Genomic DNA, 18,774 nt, shown 5'->3' with positions numbered 1-18,774 from the left:
GTATAAAATTGCTACATTAAGAACGCCTATATTTACTTCTGGTACCATATGTGTTGCCACATGTGTCAACAAACAGTGGCACTGGCCACACAGACACATCACACACGAATCTCTCGTTCTCCCGAATTACAGATGAGGGAAGATCATCCTATCATTTGGAAAATCTCATTCCAACACGAATTCCAACAGGCCTAGTGTCAGGTCAAACCAATGCGGCCCCTCTGACCAGAATGACCTCAGTGTGTTATTTGAGGCAGAACATGCTTTGAGGTTACTTATGTTGGTGTGGCTTGAATTGTAAGTGTTGAAATAATATCGCTAGCCTGAGACCTCTAAACTCTGGCAACATAAGTCGTAAAGTGGCAAATATATTCACTTGAACATTGAACCTCAGGTTGTTCGAAAGGTTTGAACTAAGATCAAACATACGAAAAGTACAATCCAAATGTTTGAACCTGTGCGCTATATAAGGAGCCATTTGGTTGAACTTCATGCAGTCTTGAGCAGCTTTCAAAGACACATACGCTTTTTGTCGAGACACACTTTGGACCCAAAAGTATATTTTTTTAATAATTAGAAAATAAAAAATGTATAAAATAATAAGTCAATCATATAATGTAAATATTCAAAGCAATACAAAACAAGCATACGTGATACTAATAATAAAACAATATATAAACATATGGTTTCTCAGAAAACAATGTATGTGTTTGTTATTTTTGTAACTTTTAGACTTTCTCTTAAGGATTTTTAAAAAACGACATACATTGGTGTAAGTACACCGGGGCATAGGGAGGAATTAGAACTTGGTGTGACTTTAATTGAGCCAAATCGAGACTTGTTGAATCTATAGGCACGTATATCCGACTGAGCCACGTCACTAGACAAAATGTACGATCCAGACTGGAAATGCTCGAGCCGATTCAACATGCTCTGAACCCATTTATGATGCTATTGATTGAAAGCCTTTTTATTTCCTCGAGATTCGAGGTGTAGCTTGGCCCTATAGAAACCCCTTTGGTTCGATATGCATATGCGATACAATCCCTGTGTAGAGATTTAAAATACTGCAAACCAGTTTAACAAAAAGTGTTGACTAAGCCTAGAAAGAGTGTCTTTCTCTTTGGAGCAACTTTTGGAAAATATTTCTTTTTTTTTCTCCAGAAGTATTTTGTGGCTCGTAAAGACCCACGACCAGCATCTTCCTTGGAGGATATTCAATTTAGTAATGCACAAAAAACAGTTTTCAAATGTCAACCACAAGTCAGATCTTGGTTGCCTTAAATCAGATGGCATGTATTTGATCTCTATATGTTGGTGTCATGGGGATACAGAGTGTTGTACTGAAAAACAATCACTGCCTTCAGAGGGTTCTTTACTTTGGAGACATGACTATAATCTTTGACAAGGCCCCACAAATAGTGAAAGTCTTGAAGTGTCCCATAAGCACGCAAAACACACACTGTCACTGGACGATGGCATCCACATTCCTGGCTTCCCACAGAAAGCATGCCAGAATGCAGAGTGCCATAACAGTCCTGTTATGATATTATGCAAAGTTAGTGTCATTCTTACATGTTCACTAATGGAGAACAACCTATTTTGGGGGGGGCAATATCCTGTCTATCCACACCTCCACCGATGTTGGATGGAAACTGCCATTTAATATCTCTCCCTCTGGCAGTGAGCTTCGGTCTCATCAAGCTCAGAAAAAATATCAATGATAGCTGAAAATCTCTCTCTTGAATGCACTTTTTTATAAGGGACACATCTGTAACTTTGGCTTGCCTTGGTTGTGCCACTATTGCCAGATGTAGGCTCCAGCCTAGTCTAGTGTCCAAACACTTTGCACAGAAATATGGGGTCAATAAACAGCATTAGTACCCAGCGTGTCGATGCCATGAGATACACTTAATGTAGATTGGCTTGAGCCATTTCAGAGTGTAATCCCGTGTACGCATCTGCGTGCTTCGCGCGCCGGGTCGAGTGAAGCTTCCTCACTCACCTCTCCATTCATTACTATGGATCAACTAGGCCCAAAATGGCGCCCTGTTGATCTGTAGTAATGAAGCAGTAGGGGTGTTCCAGTCTTTCTAGAATGAACACGTACTGCAGCGCAGCTTTTTTCAACTGGCAAAACAAAAGCTGATTGAAAAAAGTAACAACGCCATTAGTATCCTGGGGCTAAAAACCCCAGAATACTAATGGCAATAAGCCCCTCTCCGGCGGGCCATTACCGTCTAATGTTAAGATGGCCTCCGTTAAGGCCCTCGTTACGCTAGGGCCTATAACTATGGGCCCCGGGGGCATTACCTTAGGTAGTAATGGCCCGCCTGCTCGGGGCTTATTGCCACATTCTAAAGCCCCATTTAGGTAGCCTGTTTGTACTTGTCTTCTTTTAATAAAAAAAAAAAATCCGCCCTCTGTTACAAGGGAATTTAGTCTTGTTATGCCAATCAGATGGTGGGCATTCATAGAGAAATATGAGAGAGTAGACACTGCAGGCCTCCTATGCAATTTGACAACATTAAATAACACAAGAGATGTTCAGTCTGATTATTTTAGCTTTTAAACATTACAAGACGTTGCTTAAAGGCATGCATAAGAATTGCAAAATCTCTTAAATAAATGCTTCAAACATGGACTGTAAGCTGCCAGAGACATACTCCCTGAGCTGTTTGGCAACAAGTTTCGACTGCCTTGCCCTGTATGTCCCATATTCGCATGAATCAAGAAACTAGTGACGCCCTCTTTATCGCAAAGTAAACGAGTGACAGCGTCAAGAGGTCTTCAATAACTTAAGAGGAATTAAAGATGTCCATCCAAAGCAAAGAACAATCATATTTTAATATACAACTTTATATTAAGTATAAAATGTTGCCCTTCTCACCAAAATCAATGAAAGTATCAACATACTTAGAAGTGTGTTTTAAGTGTAAACCCACATTAACAAAGCATGTGGCCATCTTATTCGTGTCCACGTGTGTATTTGCATACGTGCTAGGTCCTCAAAAGATACTTTATATTGAGGCAATTGAACTCTTGGCAGTGGCCGACCCTGCTATCACCAACCACCCAAGTTCTGTGGCCGAGTGAAGCAAGAATCTGTTAACATCAGTTAGCCCCCCAACAGGGGTTATATTACCATTAGCGCCGTCAATGTGCTCACGTGATTGCAGAGGATCTTTTAGAATTTGACATTTTAGAAAAAAAACAAACGGATCACTTTCAGGAGGCTGTGCAGGGCTGATGAAGTCTGTTTTCTGTGTTGGTGTCATCAACATGAAGAGGGACTTCTTCAGAGCGGTGCAACTTCCTGCAAGCCTCACATAAGTAATCCCTATAGTTTTTCATTACAAGACACCCTCTTGTACCCACGTGCCCACATCATGGGATAAAAAGGCAATGGGAGCGAGAGGGACAAAAAGGCAGTGAGGGCAATGGCAGAGCAGCGCTCGGCTAGCTTGGAAAGGCCGGCTTGCACCATAGATACCGCATTTCAAGACATCTGAGCTTGGTTCATGCCTCTGGTGCAAATGCTAAATAGAGCCAAATTAAGTGTATTTTTTTTTCTTCATTTTGGCAACAATCAACAAATATTGCACGCATGTATTACCTGTCATGCCGAAAATCAGATATCGATTTGGGTGTGGGGGGCGGGGGGCGGTTAGTAAAAATTTCGGTCGTCTTTGCTTCAGGGAAATCTGGCGATATTTCGTGTATTGAGTGAACTAGAATCTGCACCAAATGTGCTAGTTCTCCTTTGAATGGGATCATTATGTCACCCCTGATACCTAATGTCAAGTCACAAAATGGTCCCGAAGTAGCATAGGAGAACACATTAACATAGGATGGCATCTGCCTCTCCACAGTCCAATTTGCCTTTCGCTTTGTGCACATTTCCTGTCAATCACTGATGACGTTGCAACAGAATCCTGAATTTCAATTCTGACAAGTCTTTCTGGTCATAGGAGAAGAGATGTGGTCGCTGCCAGTCTTCAAACCTCTCTTCACCTCCTGTTTTTCTCTTTTTCTTTCCTGCATTGTGTACTCTCAATCAGTGGGAATATGATGACGCTACTGAACATGTGAGTAGTGCAGGTGGCCGCCAGAAGAACGCTGTCTGTTGCCCCCCAACCCCCGCCTGTTGTTGTACTCTTGCAAGTGCATGCACTAACATGCTGTGTGCGTCCCTGTCATCCGTGGCGCATCTCGCCGTGTGTGCTTCGCATTTGTCCAGTCCCTTAGCAGTGGATACGCCATGCTGTTGACATGCGCAGAGGCAGAAGGCGGAATTCCAGGGTGTTGTGTATCGTTTGAAAGGCTGGCTGTGACTAACTGCGCCCTGAGACATAACCTGAGAAGCCGTGCACCGAGAAAGGCGTTCAAACAGATTTAAAACATGGAGATTTGCCTGGACTTGCCCAAGTATCCAGCCTTTGGGCCGTGGGATTACTTTTCACTGCTTTCCATGGCTCGCTACTCATTCTTCCTACGCATTGCAGTGCGCCATGTTTGATCTGATCCACGGTATCAGAGAGTGGACATCTGAAAGAACCAGTGAACTATGTTTGGTTTGTTCATGAATATAACTGACTGAGACCACAGGGGTGGACTGATATTGCTTGGCTGTTGGAAGATACAGTAAAGCTGCCTGCTGCTCTTTGCATGCATGTGCACTGATTGTCGTGGCACTTCCTCACATCAAACGAAGCCAACATGGATTTTTTATGTTTTTTATTTATTTTTTTACATTTGTTTTTTGCATGTCGTGGTCCAAGTCTTGTAACTGTGGAATGCACAATTGTGTTGCTGATGTTGTCATTGTCTAGGTGTTTATGTACCCCAGAACGGTATTGTCATCCACTGAAAAACTGAGCTTGAGATAGGGCAAAGGCAAGGCTGTTAACATGCATTTCTCCATTTGCAAAGCATTCGTGGTGGTTACACACAAAAACACAAGCTTGCACAGTGGTGACTCACATCGTTCTGTGCTGCTGTTTTGGCACAGCGCGGTCTTCATTTGCAGTAGTCGTTTTAACCCTTGTGGTAAAACAGATAAAATAATTAAAACAAGTATGTGCTTACAAAAGGGACATCCCATAGTGAACCCATGGCACATCCTAAGATGTAAATGAGCTTTAATTTTGAAATTGGTTTGGTGCAAGACGATCTCTGTTATTTGATGATTTCTCTTGTATTTACTTCACAGAATATTATAGAATTGCGTGAGCCAACACGTTTTAACAAGTGGGGCTGGTTTTGTTGTGCCCTCTCTGACCAGTGCTCTAACTCAACTGCCCCAATAAAGAAGGGCACAATAATATGAGCATCATTCCAACTCTGCCGAAACAGGAGCAGCTCAACATGCACAACGCAACAAAAAAAGACAATAGCAGTAGTGTTTCTGCCTCATTGCTCTTCATCAGGGTGATCTAGCAAGTGGTGCACCTCTGTATGCACCCACTCTCTCTATGGAAGTCAAAAAAGATATCAGAAAATAATGTGGGCATTCATACCCTCATATTGTGGTTCATTTTGCCGATACAGAAAGCGATGTTGTATTAATATAATAGCCCAATCAGTAAAGAAGGGTGGAATCGAACCCTTCTTATCACCTTTCTTATATTCGTTTTAATTGAGTTTTCCCTATTTTAGCTCACCTGTAAGGCCATTAAGCATATTATTGGCCCGGTGCCCTCTTTGCAGTAGGAAAGAAGGCATGTGAACCTGTTCACTCTGCTGGCGGTTCTCTATTCTAAAAGAGGGTGACAGCCACTACTAGGATACTTGCAAGCCCTTATGACCAACTAAAACCATGATCATATGAAAATGTCAGCATGAAACCTAATACATGACTAGTAAGCCTAAAAAGCGACTTACATTTTACAAACCAATCTAGTTTGCATTTCATATTGCCCGCAGGGAGAGAATGTGAGATACAATGTAGGGTTTGTGTATATATGAATACAGTCTTGAGAAGACTCGTGAACATAGGAAAAGAAATAGCAGCACCAACCTCACACTACTGAACACTTTGCAATTTAAAATCTGGATGTCAGCAAACTGCTCTGAAACTGGTCCAATCCCAGATGTACCAATGTTTTTAGAACCCCGAACCTTTCATCAAGTGTTGCACTGCAGTTCTTGCCAGAGCTCCGGATGCGTCCAGGGTAGATTCGCAGGCAGGAACTTGTTAATTTCAGTCTTTCCTGTCTCAAGACATAGGAGTTTGATCCATTTTCCTGTTGCATTTATTTTTAGGAAATGATTATCTCTGGACTGCAGCCTGAAACTGCATACTCCATCACTGTGACAGCCTACACAACGAAGGGAGACGGAGCGCGCAGCAAGGCGAAAGTGGTATCTACAACTGGTGCAGGTAACACCCCGCTACCTTATTTTTAATTACATGTTGGATTCGATTTCCTTTGCCCGCCGCAGCGTCTGTTGTCTAAGAGAAATTGAAAAATGCGGCGAGCGCAGACGCCATTTTCGAGCCAAGTTGCTAATATTCCATTAAGGAAACTTCCTCAAATTATAGACAGACATTTTCAGGTAAACCAAGCACCTGCTTCCCTAATGAGGCTTGCACATACTACATATGTGTTTCAGAGTTTTTTGCACACATCAAGCATAAGCAATTCGTGTGTTTGAAGTTACATTTCGTAGTAATTACTTCCTTTATCTCAGTAGAAAATACACAGAAAAAAATGATTTGAGGTTTCATGTCGCTCCCTAATTATTGGGCTTGGTAAAATCAAAGACAGCAGTTATGTCTATAATAGGCCTTTTTTGTACGTTTCCCGTTTACTAGTTGAACAGGATTTTGGGGACTTTGTGTTACAGAGTGCATCTGCCCATGGATCTTCAGAGGACCAGAAAGCAATTCTGGGCTCCATTGATTGCTTTATCTGTTATCTCATTGGTTAAAAGTCTGCGAGATGATGGCTCCTTGTGGAAAACGCCAGAAAAGAGTATAATTAATAAAGTTGCCAGTTTGAAATCAGAGCAGCAAGTGGTGGGAATTCTACTCAACTCTCCACTTTCATTAGGGCTGTGGTCCTGAGTCCTTCCCTCGCTGTGGGTGTTCATGGCTGTCACCCTTCATGATTCCAAGAGTCGCCGACAGACTCTAGGAGTTTGTATTGTCCTTAGCCCTGGGTCGTTCCGGGCATTAGATTCCTCAAGACGTCATGTGGGTCTCCTGGGATCCTGTGTTACCTGGCATTACCACCATGACACCCTTAGGTTGTCTAATAGGGATCAGGTGTATGACTCTTTTGGAAGAGTTGGAGCCCTTGGTACTTGCAAGTCACCATCATGGCAGTGCTTTAGGTAGCTCCTTCCAATCTCATGTCTGCATTCTGGTTTGTATTTGCTCGTCTCTTTGTACTGCTTATATCAGGCCATTCATCTGCAACTTGGTCCACCATCCATGGAGTACCTTCCAGGTCCAGTCCTCTGACAGTACCCATCCCCAACCATCATCCAGGTGTTTGGTTACTTTTCTCTCCTCCTCTCCTCCCTCTTGAAATCGCCTGCCTCCATCCAGTGTTTTTACCTTTCCTCTGTCTTTCCATCTGCCCAATCTGACCTTTCCTCGTCTTCCTCTTTTTATCTATTGCTGCTCTTCCTCCCCTCCTTTCTCTCTCAAGCTGTCCTTCCGCCTCTCTTGCCCACCTTTGATGTTCCTCCTCCTCTCTCCATGAATGCTTCTCCTCCTCCCCTCCCTCTCTCTTGATGGTTCTCCTTCTCCTCTTTTAATTTGTTTGTCTTTCACAGCTATCTAGCCACTCCCTCCACCTAGCTCTGTCGCCATCTTTCATTTTCCATATCACTCATAACTCCCACAATATATTCTTGTTGGGCTATCTTGTTTATCTGTCCCCGAACTACAATTGTGACTTCGATAGAGGAACCTGTCGCAGCTGTGCAACAATCAGAAGTAGGCCCTCTGATTGCCAGGATCATGACCGTAGTCATCTTTCGCTACTGATCGGACCACAGCTCCACACACCGAAGACTTGTTCTGTCTTTTATCCATGGCCATCCAAGTCAAGGATTAAGCTGCCAGTGTAAAGCACTGCTGGGGTTCTCTGCATGTGCACCTCCCTGTCCTACTGTCAGAGTTACACGCTGTCCATTGCTAACCTGCGGCTGATTTGTGGTGTGCTCAGAAAACTATATTTCCACACATATTATTTAATGTCAATTGTTTTCTCTTTTATGCAATATGTGGTACACAGAGCTCAGTGAACCAGGACTCACGAGCAAGGCATCTTGGGACAGGTATTTCACCATCTTGTAAATGCAGGCTTGAACTTCTTCTCGGAGACCACTGGGAAGTTTCCTTCTGACTATGTGGGGTGCGACATACAAGACTTGGGGTTCGGTTGGAGGTTCTGGGCATCCCTTGTGTACGTCATCTGGGACCAGTATCGCGGTGTAGTGAACACCCCCCCCCCCCCCCGTTCGTCCATATGGTCTCCAGGGATCCATCCCCAAGTCTCACAAAAGTGACTTTGTCATTATAGCTACATATATTCTGTTACTTTGCAAATGTTGTGCTGTTGTGACATGTATGAAGATGTGTGCACACAAAATACAAATTCTACCAGCAATCATTGCAGGGACAAAGCCCATTGTGAAGCATGGACACAATCAGCTGTCAAAGTTAGATTGCCAGGCAATACCACTCATCCATTTAAACAGTACGATTGACATTAAGGGACAGTTGAGTTGAACACTGTTATTCAATATGCAATTTCATAAACATAGAATAAGAGAGTTACTTTTAGAAAGAATTGTCTTGACTTGTGTCAGTTCAACAAAGCTTGTCAGTTTGGTTCTTTGGTAAACCATGGTGTATTGATTGGACAAGTGGTATATTTCGTTTTTTGACAACAAAAGAAACTCACCAAGCAATATTACCAAGATGGCGCCCTTATTAAACATTTTATTTTTTGTTTTCTAACCTTCACAACCATATAATATGTCCTTTCCCCAAGATCTAGGTAAAAATGCATGTTTTTCCTTTGATTTACTGTGTTTCCCCTACACTTTGCATCGATTGCTGTATCAATGCACTCCCATTTTGAACCACAACCTAAACCTCAGCGGACCGCTCTCTTGATACCAGCCTAACATCCGCCTCAGATCAGACTCCCTGAATTTGCTTTTCAACTTTCAGCCTGGGTGCATTTTAAAGGAACATCAACCTGAAACGTAACTTGCTCTGTTTGGCTTATGGACCCAAAGCCCGGACCTCAGCCCCACCTCTCCCGTGTATCCTCTACACGTCTCCACCCGCAAGTGCTCTGTTGCAGCACACAGTTGGTGTGATCACTTTACACAAAACGAAAGCATACAAATCAGTAAGCAAATGCATTTTGTTATTGTCAAAATAATGTTTTATTAAACTGGGTGTTAACATGAGGGCCATTTATTTGCAAGTGGACTGCGTTAACTTTGGGTTTGCCAAACCACTACCCCTAACAATGTAGCTGTAGGTAACAGGTGATGACTGAAACACTGCCCAAATTCTGCACATAAAAGGGTGTCAGCTATTAAAAACGGAGCACCCGGTGTTTAATTGCGGGGAGCTTGTCAGCTTTTCTCTATTTCTCTGACAAATGCACATATGTTATGTTTCCATTTCAAAACACAGAATCCAAATTACTTAACTGTGAGGTTCTAAATTAAAAAAAAAATAATGCAGGATTACATCTCCTCTGACATCAGTGATCAACCATTATCCTCTGCATGGTATGCCTCCCGCTGTAAGGGACATGCATATATTTCTCGTACATGGAAGCGGAGTGGCGATGTGGGATGACACCTGCATTTAGATGGGTCTGAGGAGCCAGGGAACTGAAAAATCACTTGGTCATTCAGATATTGCATGATCTCCTTTCCCTGCCTGCAGAAGTAGATGTGGATGTCTTCTAAAATATGCTACTGTCACTTCACCCATGATAATATGGTGATGCCACCAAGAAGCTTTCCTTCACGCATTACTTGGGGACCATTTATGGCTTTTTCTTTGGAACATTGGATGCTCGTTTCTTCACAAGAGGATCGCAGTGTGCGTGGACCTCCTCACTAATATTACGTTATGCAAGATGGATCTCCAGAGGATTTGTGCCTTCCTTATTATTACAAATCCATCATTAAAAATCCTGGAGCAAGACCTATTTTCCTATCCTTTCTTAATGAGTCTGTTGGCGCCAGAGGTTTTCCAGCTCCTTTGCCTCCACCTTTGCTCAACAAAACCCACAGTGACCCAGCTAGCTAGAGCACAATCAAAACCAGTTCTATCATCAGAAAAATATTGCGAACATTCCAACATTGGTGCCCTCTAGGACTTCATTGAAATCAACTACCTCCTGGATAAGGCACATCATTGTTTCAGACAATCCAGGGGTATTGAATCAGCTCTGTGGTTCATCTGGGAAATGCCTAAACGCAAAACTGATGATAACTCAAGGGGCCGCCTCATTCTACTGGACATGCCAACTACTTTTGACACCATCAATCATGACATCTGCGTAAATAGACAAGAATACATTTGAATTTAAGAAACAACCCTATGCTGGATTACCCCCTCCCTCATGGGCAGTACCAAAACCACCAGCATGGACCTCTAGAAATACCTGCCTCACCAGCTGACCACTGGAGAACTCCAGCGATCCACACTCTCACCTCTTCCATTAAACGTCTACATGGCACGCATGCTGGACCTCAATATCGCATGTAGCATCACCTGCTTCACATATGCAGATGACACACAAATTATCTAGAAATCAGCAAACCCTGCATCAGCAAACATCACAGATATTAAAACATGCATTTCACACGTGGACACATGGATAACAGCAAAAGGCTCAAACATAACCCTGCCAAAACTGAATTGATGCTCTTTAATCCAACAGTTTCCATCCTCACCTCAAACCGTTGGACTGACAAGAGGGGTGCCATTGGTATACACCACTGTTGCCGAATGGCTACTTCACAGAATTCTTTTTTCCTGCATTTACTTGCTGTTTTTTTAATATTTGTTTTACCATAAACACGTAGATGGTAAGTTGGGGTAATGCATATAGTATGGGGGTGGGAGTGGGAGGAGGGTCATGGGGGCCATCCCTCACTGTTTATGGTAAAAAATCAGCAAAATCATCAAAACAATCTGCAAACTTGCGATTCAGCAAACAAAGTGTGCAACCGTTCATAGCACCCTTCTATCCACCATGGTAAGGATACTTGGAACCACAAGGGACAGCACCCTCGTACATGGACTGCAGGTCAAATGCACTGTAATAGCAGTTTATTTTTTTTCTTCAATTTATCATGGCTGTGGTTTCACTAGTACTATCCAGACTAGATTATGCTAACAACTTCAAATGGATTGTGTCCTCCCACGTATTCCTCATTTTATGATATCTCCATATCCTGCTTTAGCTGCTTTGGAAATTATGTCCAGCATGGGGCAATGAGCGTTGATGCCTGACGACTTGATGTCCCTCGTGAGCCTTTATATAGAGTGTGCAGAGACCGTTGGCTTCAGTTCCGTTTTCCACGAGAGCTAACGCTTCGGATTATTAGCGCGCTTCGGTTCCTAGAATAAGAAACCTTTTGTTTAGTGAAAATGGCACTTGCATCGGCATCATCAACTCTGAGATTGGGGTTAAAAAAATGGCACGACTTTAGGTTGAAAAGTTCCCTTACGGACCCCATCGGGTGCGTCCATGGTGCCTGGGATCTTTTCATTCAACTTCGGAGTGTGGGTCCTGCCTATCGATGACAGTCAAGGCCCTGAAAGAGTGTGAAAGGCTGCAGGTAGGTCCCATATATTGCCTTCACATCCCTGTCAAAAAGGTGATCTTCTGACGAGTCGAGAGATGACTCTCCTCGTCAGAAGAAAGCTAAAAGGTCCCAATCAGACAGTGGCGCACAACACTTGTCATCTTTCTCATGGCTGTCTAAGAAAAGACACCAGGGGTCACCATCTTTACCGTTGAGTACCTCCCGAGAACGGGTCTCGTACCCAACCAAATCGGCCAAACTGGCCGATTGGGAGAAGTTCAGACTAAAGATGCTCGAATTATTCGAGAAAACAGCCTTGAAACACTTGTGTATAGGCTAGTTATAAATGCCATATCATATCATAACACCCTGGAAGAAAGGTAAGGGCCATGCCAGTGTCGACAAACACAACAAAAGGAAGGCAAGGGACAAACCTGTGCGTCCTCGGGCATGGGTGTCCAAGAAAAATCTCCTTGAGAATCCTAAGAGTTTCTCTCATGTAGAGAAAAGGCTCATTCGATGCCAAATTCATTGACACCATTGGCACCAAAAGACTCCGTGTCAAGGCCTAAAAAATCATCGATGCCACAGCCGACGAAGTCCTCGACATCGACCTTGACGGCAACGAACACTTCCAAGCCATTGTCGATGCAAGTTCCCAAATCCTCGAAGTATGTCAAGAAAATATTCACTCCACTGCCAAAGAAGGATTTTTTTCAAATCCCTTTCCTCAATTTATGATGATGATGAACCATCTTCAGATGAAGCTTGTCCATTTGGATTGCAGTGTGGGACACATAATGTTCCAGAGGCCTTCATTTCAAAGGACTCAAGAATAAAAGATCTACATGACACCCTGCAATCTGCAAGTGGGTTAGACACTTCTCCAGAAATAGAGTTTGGCAGGCCAGATCCCTACAGACAACTGATGTCTAGAGTGATAGAATATCTGGGATGGAGTAGGCCTGCACCACTATTTGAGAAGGATGACCTAACTGATATTTTAGATAAGGGACCCCAGGAGGACCCTATTCTACCATTCCATGTAGCTCTGCAAAAGAGAGTTAATGCCAACTCGGAGATGCCACAGTTACCTCCAGCTGTGAACAAAAAAGTAACCAGCAAGTACTGTGCATAAATTAGTAACCCATATTATCTAACAAAACACCCAAATCCTGAAAGCATGGTAGTTCAGGCTGCCACTTCTACATCCAGGCAACAGGCATACCATCCGCCCCCACACCACGGACAGAGAAGACCGGGGTTATTACGGTTGGGCTAAAAAAGTTTTCTCTGCGGGGAGTATGGATCTTAAATCAGCAAATGCCATGTGTGCACTGGCCAAGTTCACTTTCACATTATGGGATTGTATAGTGATGGCGGCTGAACATATCCCCAAAGCGGAAGAACTAGACAGCTTTTTAAACATTGTCAAGGATGGGAAAGATGTGATGTGTGAATCCCTCCAGACTGTTCTCAACTCTGCGGAGAGTATCAGCTGAGCAATGGTGGCTAGCAATGTAACACGCAGATTTGCCTGGTTGAAAAAGTCTGGTTTTCCTTAATATGTACATTCCAGACTTCTTAACATGCTCTTTGACAGCACTCCTTTATTTGGCAACAAGTTTGATGAGAGCCTGGGGAAGCTGCAGACCTCCAAAGCTTCAGCCAAATCCCTTGGTGCAGCATTCAGACAGCCACCTACTAGCACCACTGGTACAGCATGGAGGGGCAGGTGCTTTTGCTATTACTTCTCAGTTGAAAAAGAGAGAGAACTGTCAAATAAAAGAGGTCATAAAAGATTCTCCCATGGAGGACGGCAAAGAGGTGCTAAAACTGCCCAAGCAGGGGCTGCTTTAACCTCAGCTGCTACATCAGCCACCTCAAAACTTCTCTGTGGCCTTACGCCACAAGACCCCAGTGGGACGCAGACTCTCACAGCATCTGACAGAATGGTGGAGTATTACTTCAGATGCATGGGCATTGGAAACAGTGGCCCAGGGTTACTACCTTCCCTTTCTAAAAAGGCCTCAGGTTCATACACCGGGGAACCGCTCTTTTAAAGTTCCAGATGCGCTCCTTATGCAGGCAATGTTCACACTGCTAGAGAAAGGTGCTATAGAACCGTTACCTGTAGCAGAGAGGAACAGGGTTGGTACTCCCCTTACTTTGCAATACCCAAGAAGGACGGAGGATTGAGACCCATCTTGGACTTAAGAATCTTGAACAAGTTCCTTAGGAAGGACACGTTCAAGATGGTTACCCTTTCTCAGATCCTTCAGGCCCCCCAGCTTCAAGGCTGGATAGAATCATTGCACCTTCAGTATGCTTACTTTCATGTGCCAATCTATTACAAGCACAGAAAGTACCTGAGATTTGCTGTTAGTGGTTCTCATGATTAGTTTTGAGTTCTGCAGTGGTGGCAGCGAGTCTCAGGAGAGGGGGAATTCACCTCTAGACCTACATGGATGATTGGCTGGCCAGGGCACGTTCCCCCGAACAGGCCCTGGAACATCTCAGCTCCACCTGTCACTCTCTCCACAGACTGGGCATCTCCCTCAACTTCAAGAAACCCACATGATACCATGTCAAAGGCTCCAATTCATCTGGGCTTTCCTAGACGCTTCCTTGGGAAAAGCCTCGCCACCCAAGGTGAGGGCTCAAGACATTCTGCAGATGGTAAACAAATTCCACAATGCCCAGAGCCTTCAAACCTTCGATTTTCTGAGGTTGCTTGGCCTCATGGCATCCTGCATTTTCCTGGTGCCAGAGGCTCGCCTGAGAACGAGATCCCTCCAATGGGTGCTCAGGACTCAATGGTCACAATTCTCAGGCAAAATGTCAGATCTCCTTCAGGTTCCAAGCAGAGTAGCACCAGATCTTCTGTGGTGGACCAACCAAGAAAACATTCTGAAAGGAGAACCTTTTTGTCAACCATGGCCGGAGATAATTGAAGTCACAGATGCCTCACTCACGGGATGGAGATCCCAAGCCAACAATCTAACAATCAACAGTCGTTGGTCTCAATCAGAATCCAAACTAGACATCAATCATTTGGAGCACTGAGGGCTTTTCTGCCCACTGTATGGGGAAAGAATGTCCCAATAATGATGGACAACACAGTGGTCATGTACTACCTCAACAAGAGAGGCGGTGTAGTGTGACTACCACTGTGCAGAGAAGCAATGCAGCTCTGGTACTGGGCAATTCAAGGAGGAACCTCTCGATCAGCAGTTCTCCTACCCAGGGAGGAGAATACGGTGACGGATGCTCTGAGCAGGCAGAGCATAGTCTCCCCCGAGTGGGAACTAGCTCAGGAAGTCCTTCAAGAGATCTTCACCTTTTGGGGAACACCTCAAGTGGATCTGTTTGTGACCAGTGACAACAGGAAGTGTGAACTGTATTGCTCCAGGGAATTTCCCTCAAGAGGGGCTCTAGGGGATGCATTCGTAGTGGACTGAGAGTTTCTACTCCTGTACGTGTTTCCTCCAGTCCCCGTCATTCTTCACGTAATAAGGAGGTTGAGAAAGTTTGGGAAACCCATGATCCTTATTGCTCCAGATTGCACCAGAAGGACATGGTATCCGGACCTTCTGGACATGTCCATCTGCCCTCCAATATGTCTTGCACCAAGAGCGGACCTTCTCTCGCGAGAGAAGTTTCAGATTCTCCATCCAGAGATCAAGATACTCAACCTCCATGCATGACTTCTGAGAGGTTGAGATATAAGGATTGGGACCTCTTGGACGGCGTAACAGAGATTTTGCTTTTGGACCGAAGGCCAGCAACAAAGTCCTTGTACCGTTGCCTTTGGCACAAGTTCTGCAGCTGGTGCAGAGATAGGAATGTGGACCCTTTTACATGCAGTACACCTATGGTTTTATTGTTCTTGTTACACCTGGCTAATCTGGGTCTCCATGCTTGTACAATTAAAGGGTATCTGGAAGCGCTATCTATTTTTAAGTGCTCCTTTGAAGAGGTATCTTCCTCCAAGAGTCCACTGGTTATACAATTCTTGAAAGGATTGACAAATGTCTTTCCTCCGGTCCGCTTTCCACTCCCGGTTTGGGATCTCAACGTAGTTCTAAAATTCCTAATGTATGCTCCATTCGAGCCTATCCACTCCTGTCATTTAAGATTGTTGAATTTAAAGACCATTCTTATAGTGGCCCTTACATCAGCCCGTAGGGTGAGTGAACTTCAAACCTTGTCATGCAAGCCACCTTACACAATTTTCTTCAAGGATAGGTCCTTAAGGTTAAAATGACCTTTCTGGCAAAAATTGTGAGTTTCATTTAAGTCAAAAAATCATTTTACCTTCTTTCTATCCCCCACCTCATCCTGGAAAGGAAGAGCAGAGGCTACACATGCTTGACCCAAAACGTGCACTTAGCTTCTATATTTCCAGGATATCTAAATTAAGACAGGACAATCAACTGTTTATTGGATATACGGGCCATAGTGGGGATGACGGGTTCAAAACAGACCTAATCCAGGTGTATCATCCTTGCAATCACTGAATGCTACAGGTTAGCTGGAAAAGATCCTCCTGAGGGTCTCGGAGCACATTCGACCAGTGCCATGGCTACTTCCTCTGCCTTATAGAGGGGAGTCCCAATTCAGGATATTTGTGTGTTGGCCACATGGTTCTCAGTCCACACATTCACCAAGCACTATAGTCTGGACTCTTCCTCAGGCCGGGAAGGTGTTTTTGGGAAGGCAGTACACACAGGGCAACATGAACTCCTACATTCTAATTTCAAACTGAAGATTCTGACTGCCTCCTCCAGAAATAAAAACACTGCTCTGGGAGTCTATCATAAGATGAGGAATGTGTTTGAGGACACAATCCATTTGGAGAACAAGTTACTTACCCATGGTAAGGTTTCTCTGACTGGATGTTCCTCCCATGTATTCCTCATCGCCCCTCTCACGCCTACCCCGCAGTTGAATTTTCATGTTATTACAGTTTACGCTCTTCAGGTTGAGTACCTGTCAGACGTAGGATAAACCTATGAATGTAAAAATCAGATCTGAAGCCAACGGTCGCTATGCATACTATTTAACTTTGATGACCTTGACACCGAGATGGAGGCCCTTGAGGGACATTGAGTAGAGAAGCATCGACGCGCAGCACCCCCTGATGGAAAAATTGCAGACGCAGCTCAAGCTGAATATGGAAATATCATAAAATGAGGAATACGTGGGAGGAACATCTCCTCGAAAGAAAATTACCATGGATAAGCAACTTGTTCTTCTATTTCAGACTCCTGGATTACATTATAGAGAAACTACAAAGAGTCCAAAATGCAATGGCAAGACTACTTAGAAGGAAGATATTCGAACATATCACACCAGTTCTATTTATCCTCCACTGCCTGTTCATAAATAAAAGGATTCATTTCAAATACTTGTGCACCACACATCACACCTACCATGGAAGAGGCCTGCTCTTCTTCAAATGAAAGTTCCAGCCCTAGACTAATTCTAGTGCCAAACTCGAATTAGAAACACAGCAGGGAATTATCATTCTCCTTTCTGGCCACAAAACTCTGGAACACCCTTCAAAAACATCTCCCCCAGGAAGTGAACGACCATGAAACGATTCATGAAATAGCTTTAGACAGCTCAAGAGTAGGCTCTTTCTACCAACCAACCAACTTGAGAAATGAGAAAACACAGCAACAAAGTAAAAGCTATACAACAGCTATCTTCCTGAACCCAGCACTATGCCAAACAAATTGGACATGAGACACATTGTAATTCCATGTCATCTTGTGAGAACTACCCATTTCCTCGATCTAGTATGGAGCATTCACACCAAGAACCCCAATAATACCTTGAACAATAATACCTTATTAAATAATTCCCTTGTACCTTCAGATCATAATTCTCTTTAAACGATGACTACCTCTCCAGAGTACCGCTCATAAGATAGACTGCCAATTTATGAACCTCAGCTGCAGGACTTTGAACTATACTCGAATCTCTCAAAGAAAACCCTACCCCTCCTCCTCCACCCACCTCAGACCTCTCAACAAACCCTCTCCTTACTTACTCTTGCAACCATGCACTTCACCCACTCCCTTCAGATTACCCACTAGCTATAGTTTACTTTTAAAAAACAACTATCCTACCAATCTATCAACAACCACTCTCTCAATCAATGCTTTAGATTCCAGGGACTGTCTTAATGGCTGACCCGTGCCATTCAATACCCATCACAAAGAATAAAGAGTTTACATACTAGCACACAGGTAATGGATACTTCTGACCTGCACGCATCAACACCATAGATTTTGCTTATCTTTTTTTCCTGCACAAACGAACACCCGTACCAGCCTTTCTTAAAAAGCCATCTGCACAAGGACAACATTTTGGTAGATGTGAACACAAAAGATCACTTAACTTACCTTACTGAACCTTAATCAGAAGATCCATAATTATGACAAATCAACTTCTGGGGTACCAGTGGTCCATTGGTGAATATTGGTTTCTAAACCATCAATTAGCACCACAACTCTAATACTCCAGAAGAGATCCAAACAGATTGGAATTACAAGCACATTATAAACCTCCTTGTTCAATTTTGGTAATATGTATGAAATGGCAAGCTTATCTCCGAAAGGTCATTGATCGTTGGTTAGTTGAAACACAGCACAAATGCAATTCTTACCCAATGATTAAAGGGACTGTCCAGTCAAGGTTGCATCAGCATATCTACAATATTTATATCACAACAGATAGTTCTAGCAACACTCTAAAATACAACCCACCCTGTAACGGAATGCAGAGGACAGACCATTTCAAAGAAGGAAGGGGGATGCACTCCGGATACTGACAGGAGGGTAGTTGGCATGGTTAATAACCACAACAGTTTAAGGTTTCTTGGCTTCAGAACAAAGGAAGCAATGGGTTTTGAATGTATGTAGGGGCCTTCTGGGAAGGACCAGGGTGTCAGAACCGCAA

The 18,774-nt window shown here is 43.7% G+C and overlaps 1 protein-coding gene across 22 annotated transcripts in view; it reads left to right on the top strand.

Moving 5' to 3' along the window:
- The window catches only part of PTPRD (protein tyrosine phosphatase receptor type D), a 4,803,934-nt gene that overhangs the window by 4,396,273 nt on the left and 388,887 nt on the right, over positions 1 to 18,774 (top strand). For 10 of the 22 annotated variants that reach the window (XM_069625937.1, XM_069625936.1, XM_069625933.1 and 7 more), the window contains 2 exons: positions 4,062 to 4,088; positions 6,265 to 6,382. The exons of 5 other annotated variants lie outside the window; for them this stretch is intronic. In XM_069625937.1, coding sequence (XP_069482038.1) covers positions 4,062 to 4,088; positions 6,265 to 6,382 — 145 coding nt within the window. The remainder of the gene's footprint in view (positions 1 to 4,061; positions 4,089 to 6,264; positions 6,383 to 18,774) is intronic. 7 more of the 22 variants (XM_069625939.1, XM_069625938.1, XM_069625942.1 and 4 more) reach the window with 1 other exon arrangement.

Source organism: Ambystoma mexicanum, chromosome 6p (assembly GCF_040938575.1).
Source record: "Ambystoma mexicanum isolate Mex_15411 chromosome 6p, UKY_AmexF1_1, whole genome shotgun sequence".
NCBI lineage: Eukaryota > Metazoa > Chordata > Amphibia > Caudata > Ambystomatidae > Ambystoma > Ambystoma mexicanum.
The sequence above is the reverse complement of the archived record's forward strand: the minus strand, read 5'-3'. Positions and strand labels throughout refer to the sequence as shown.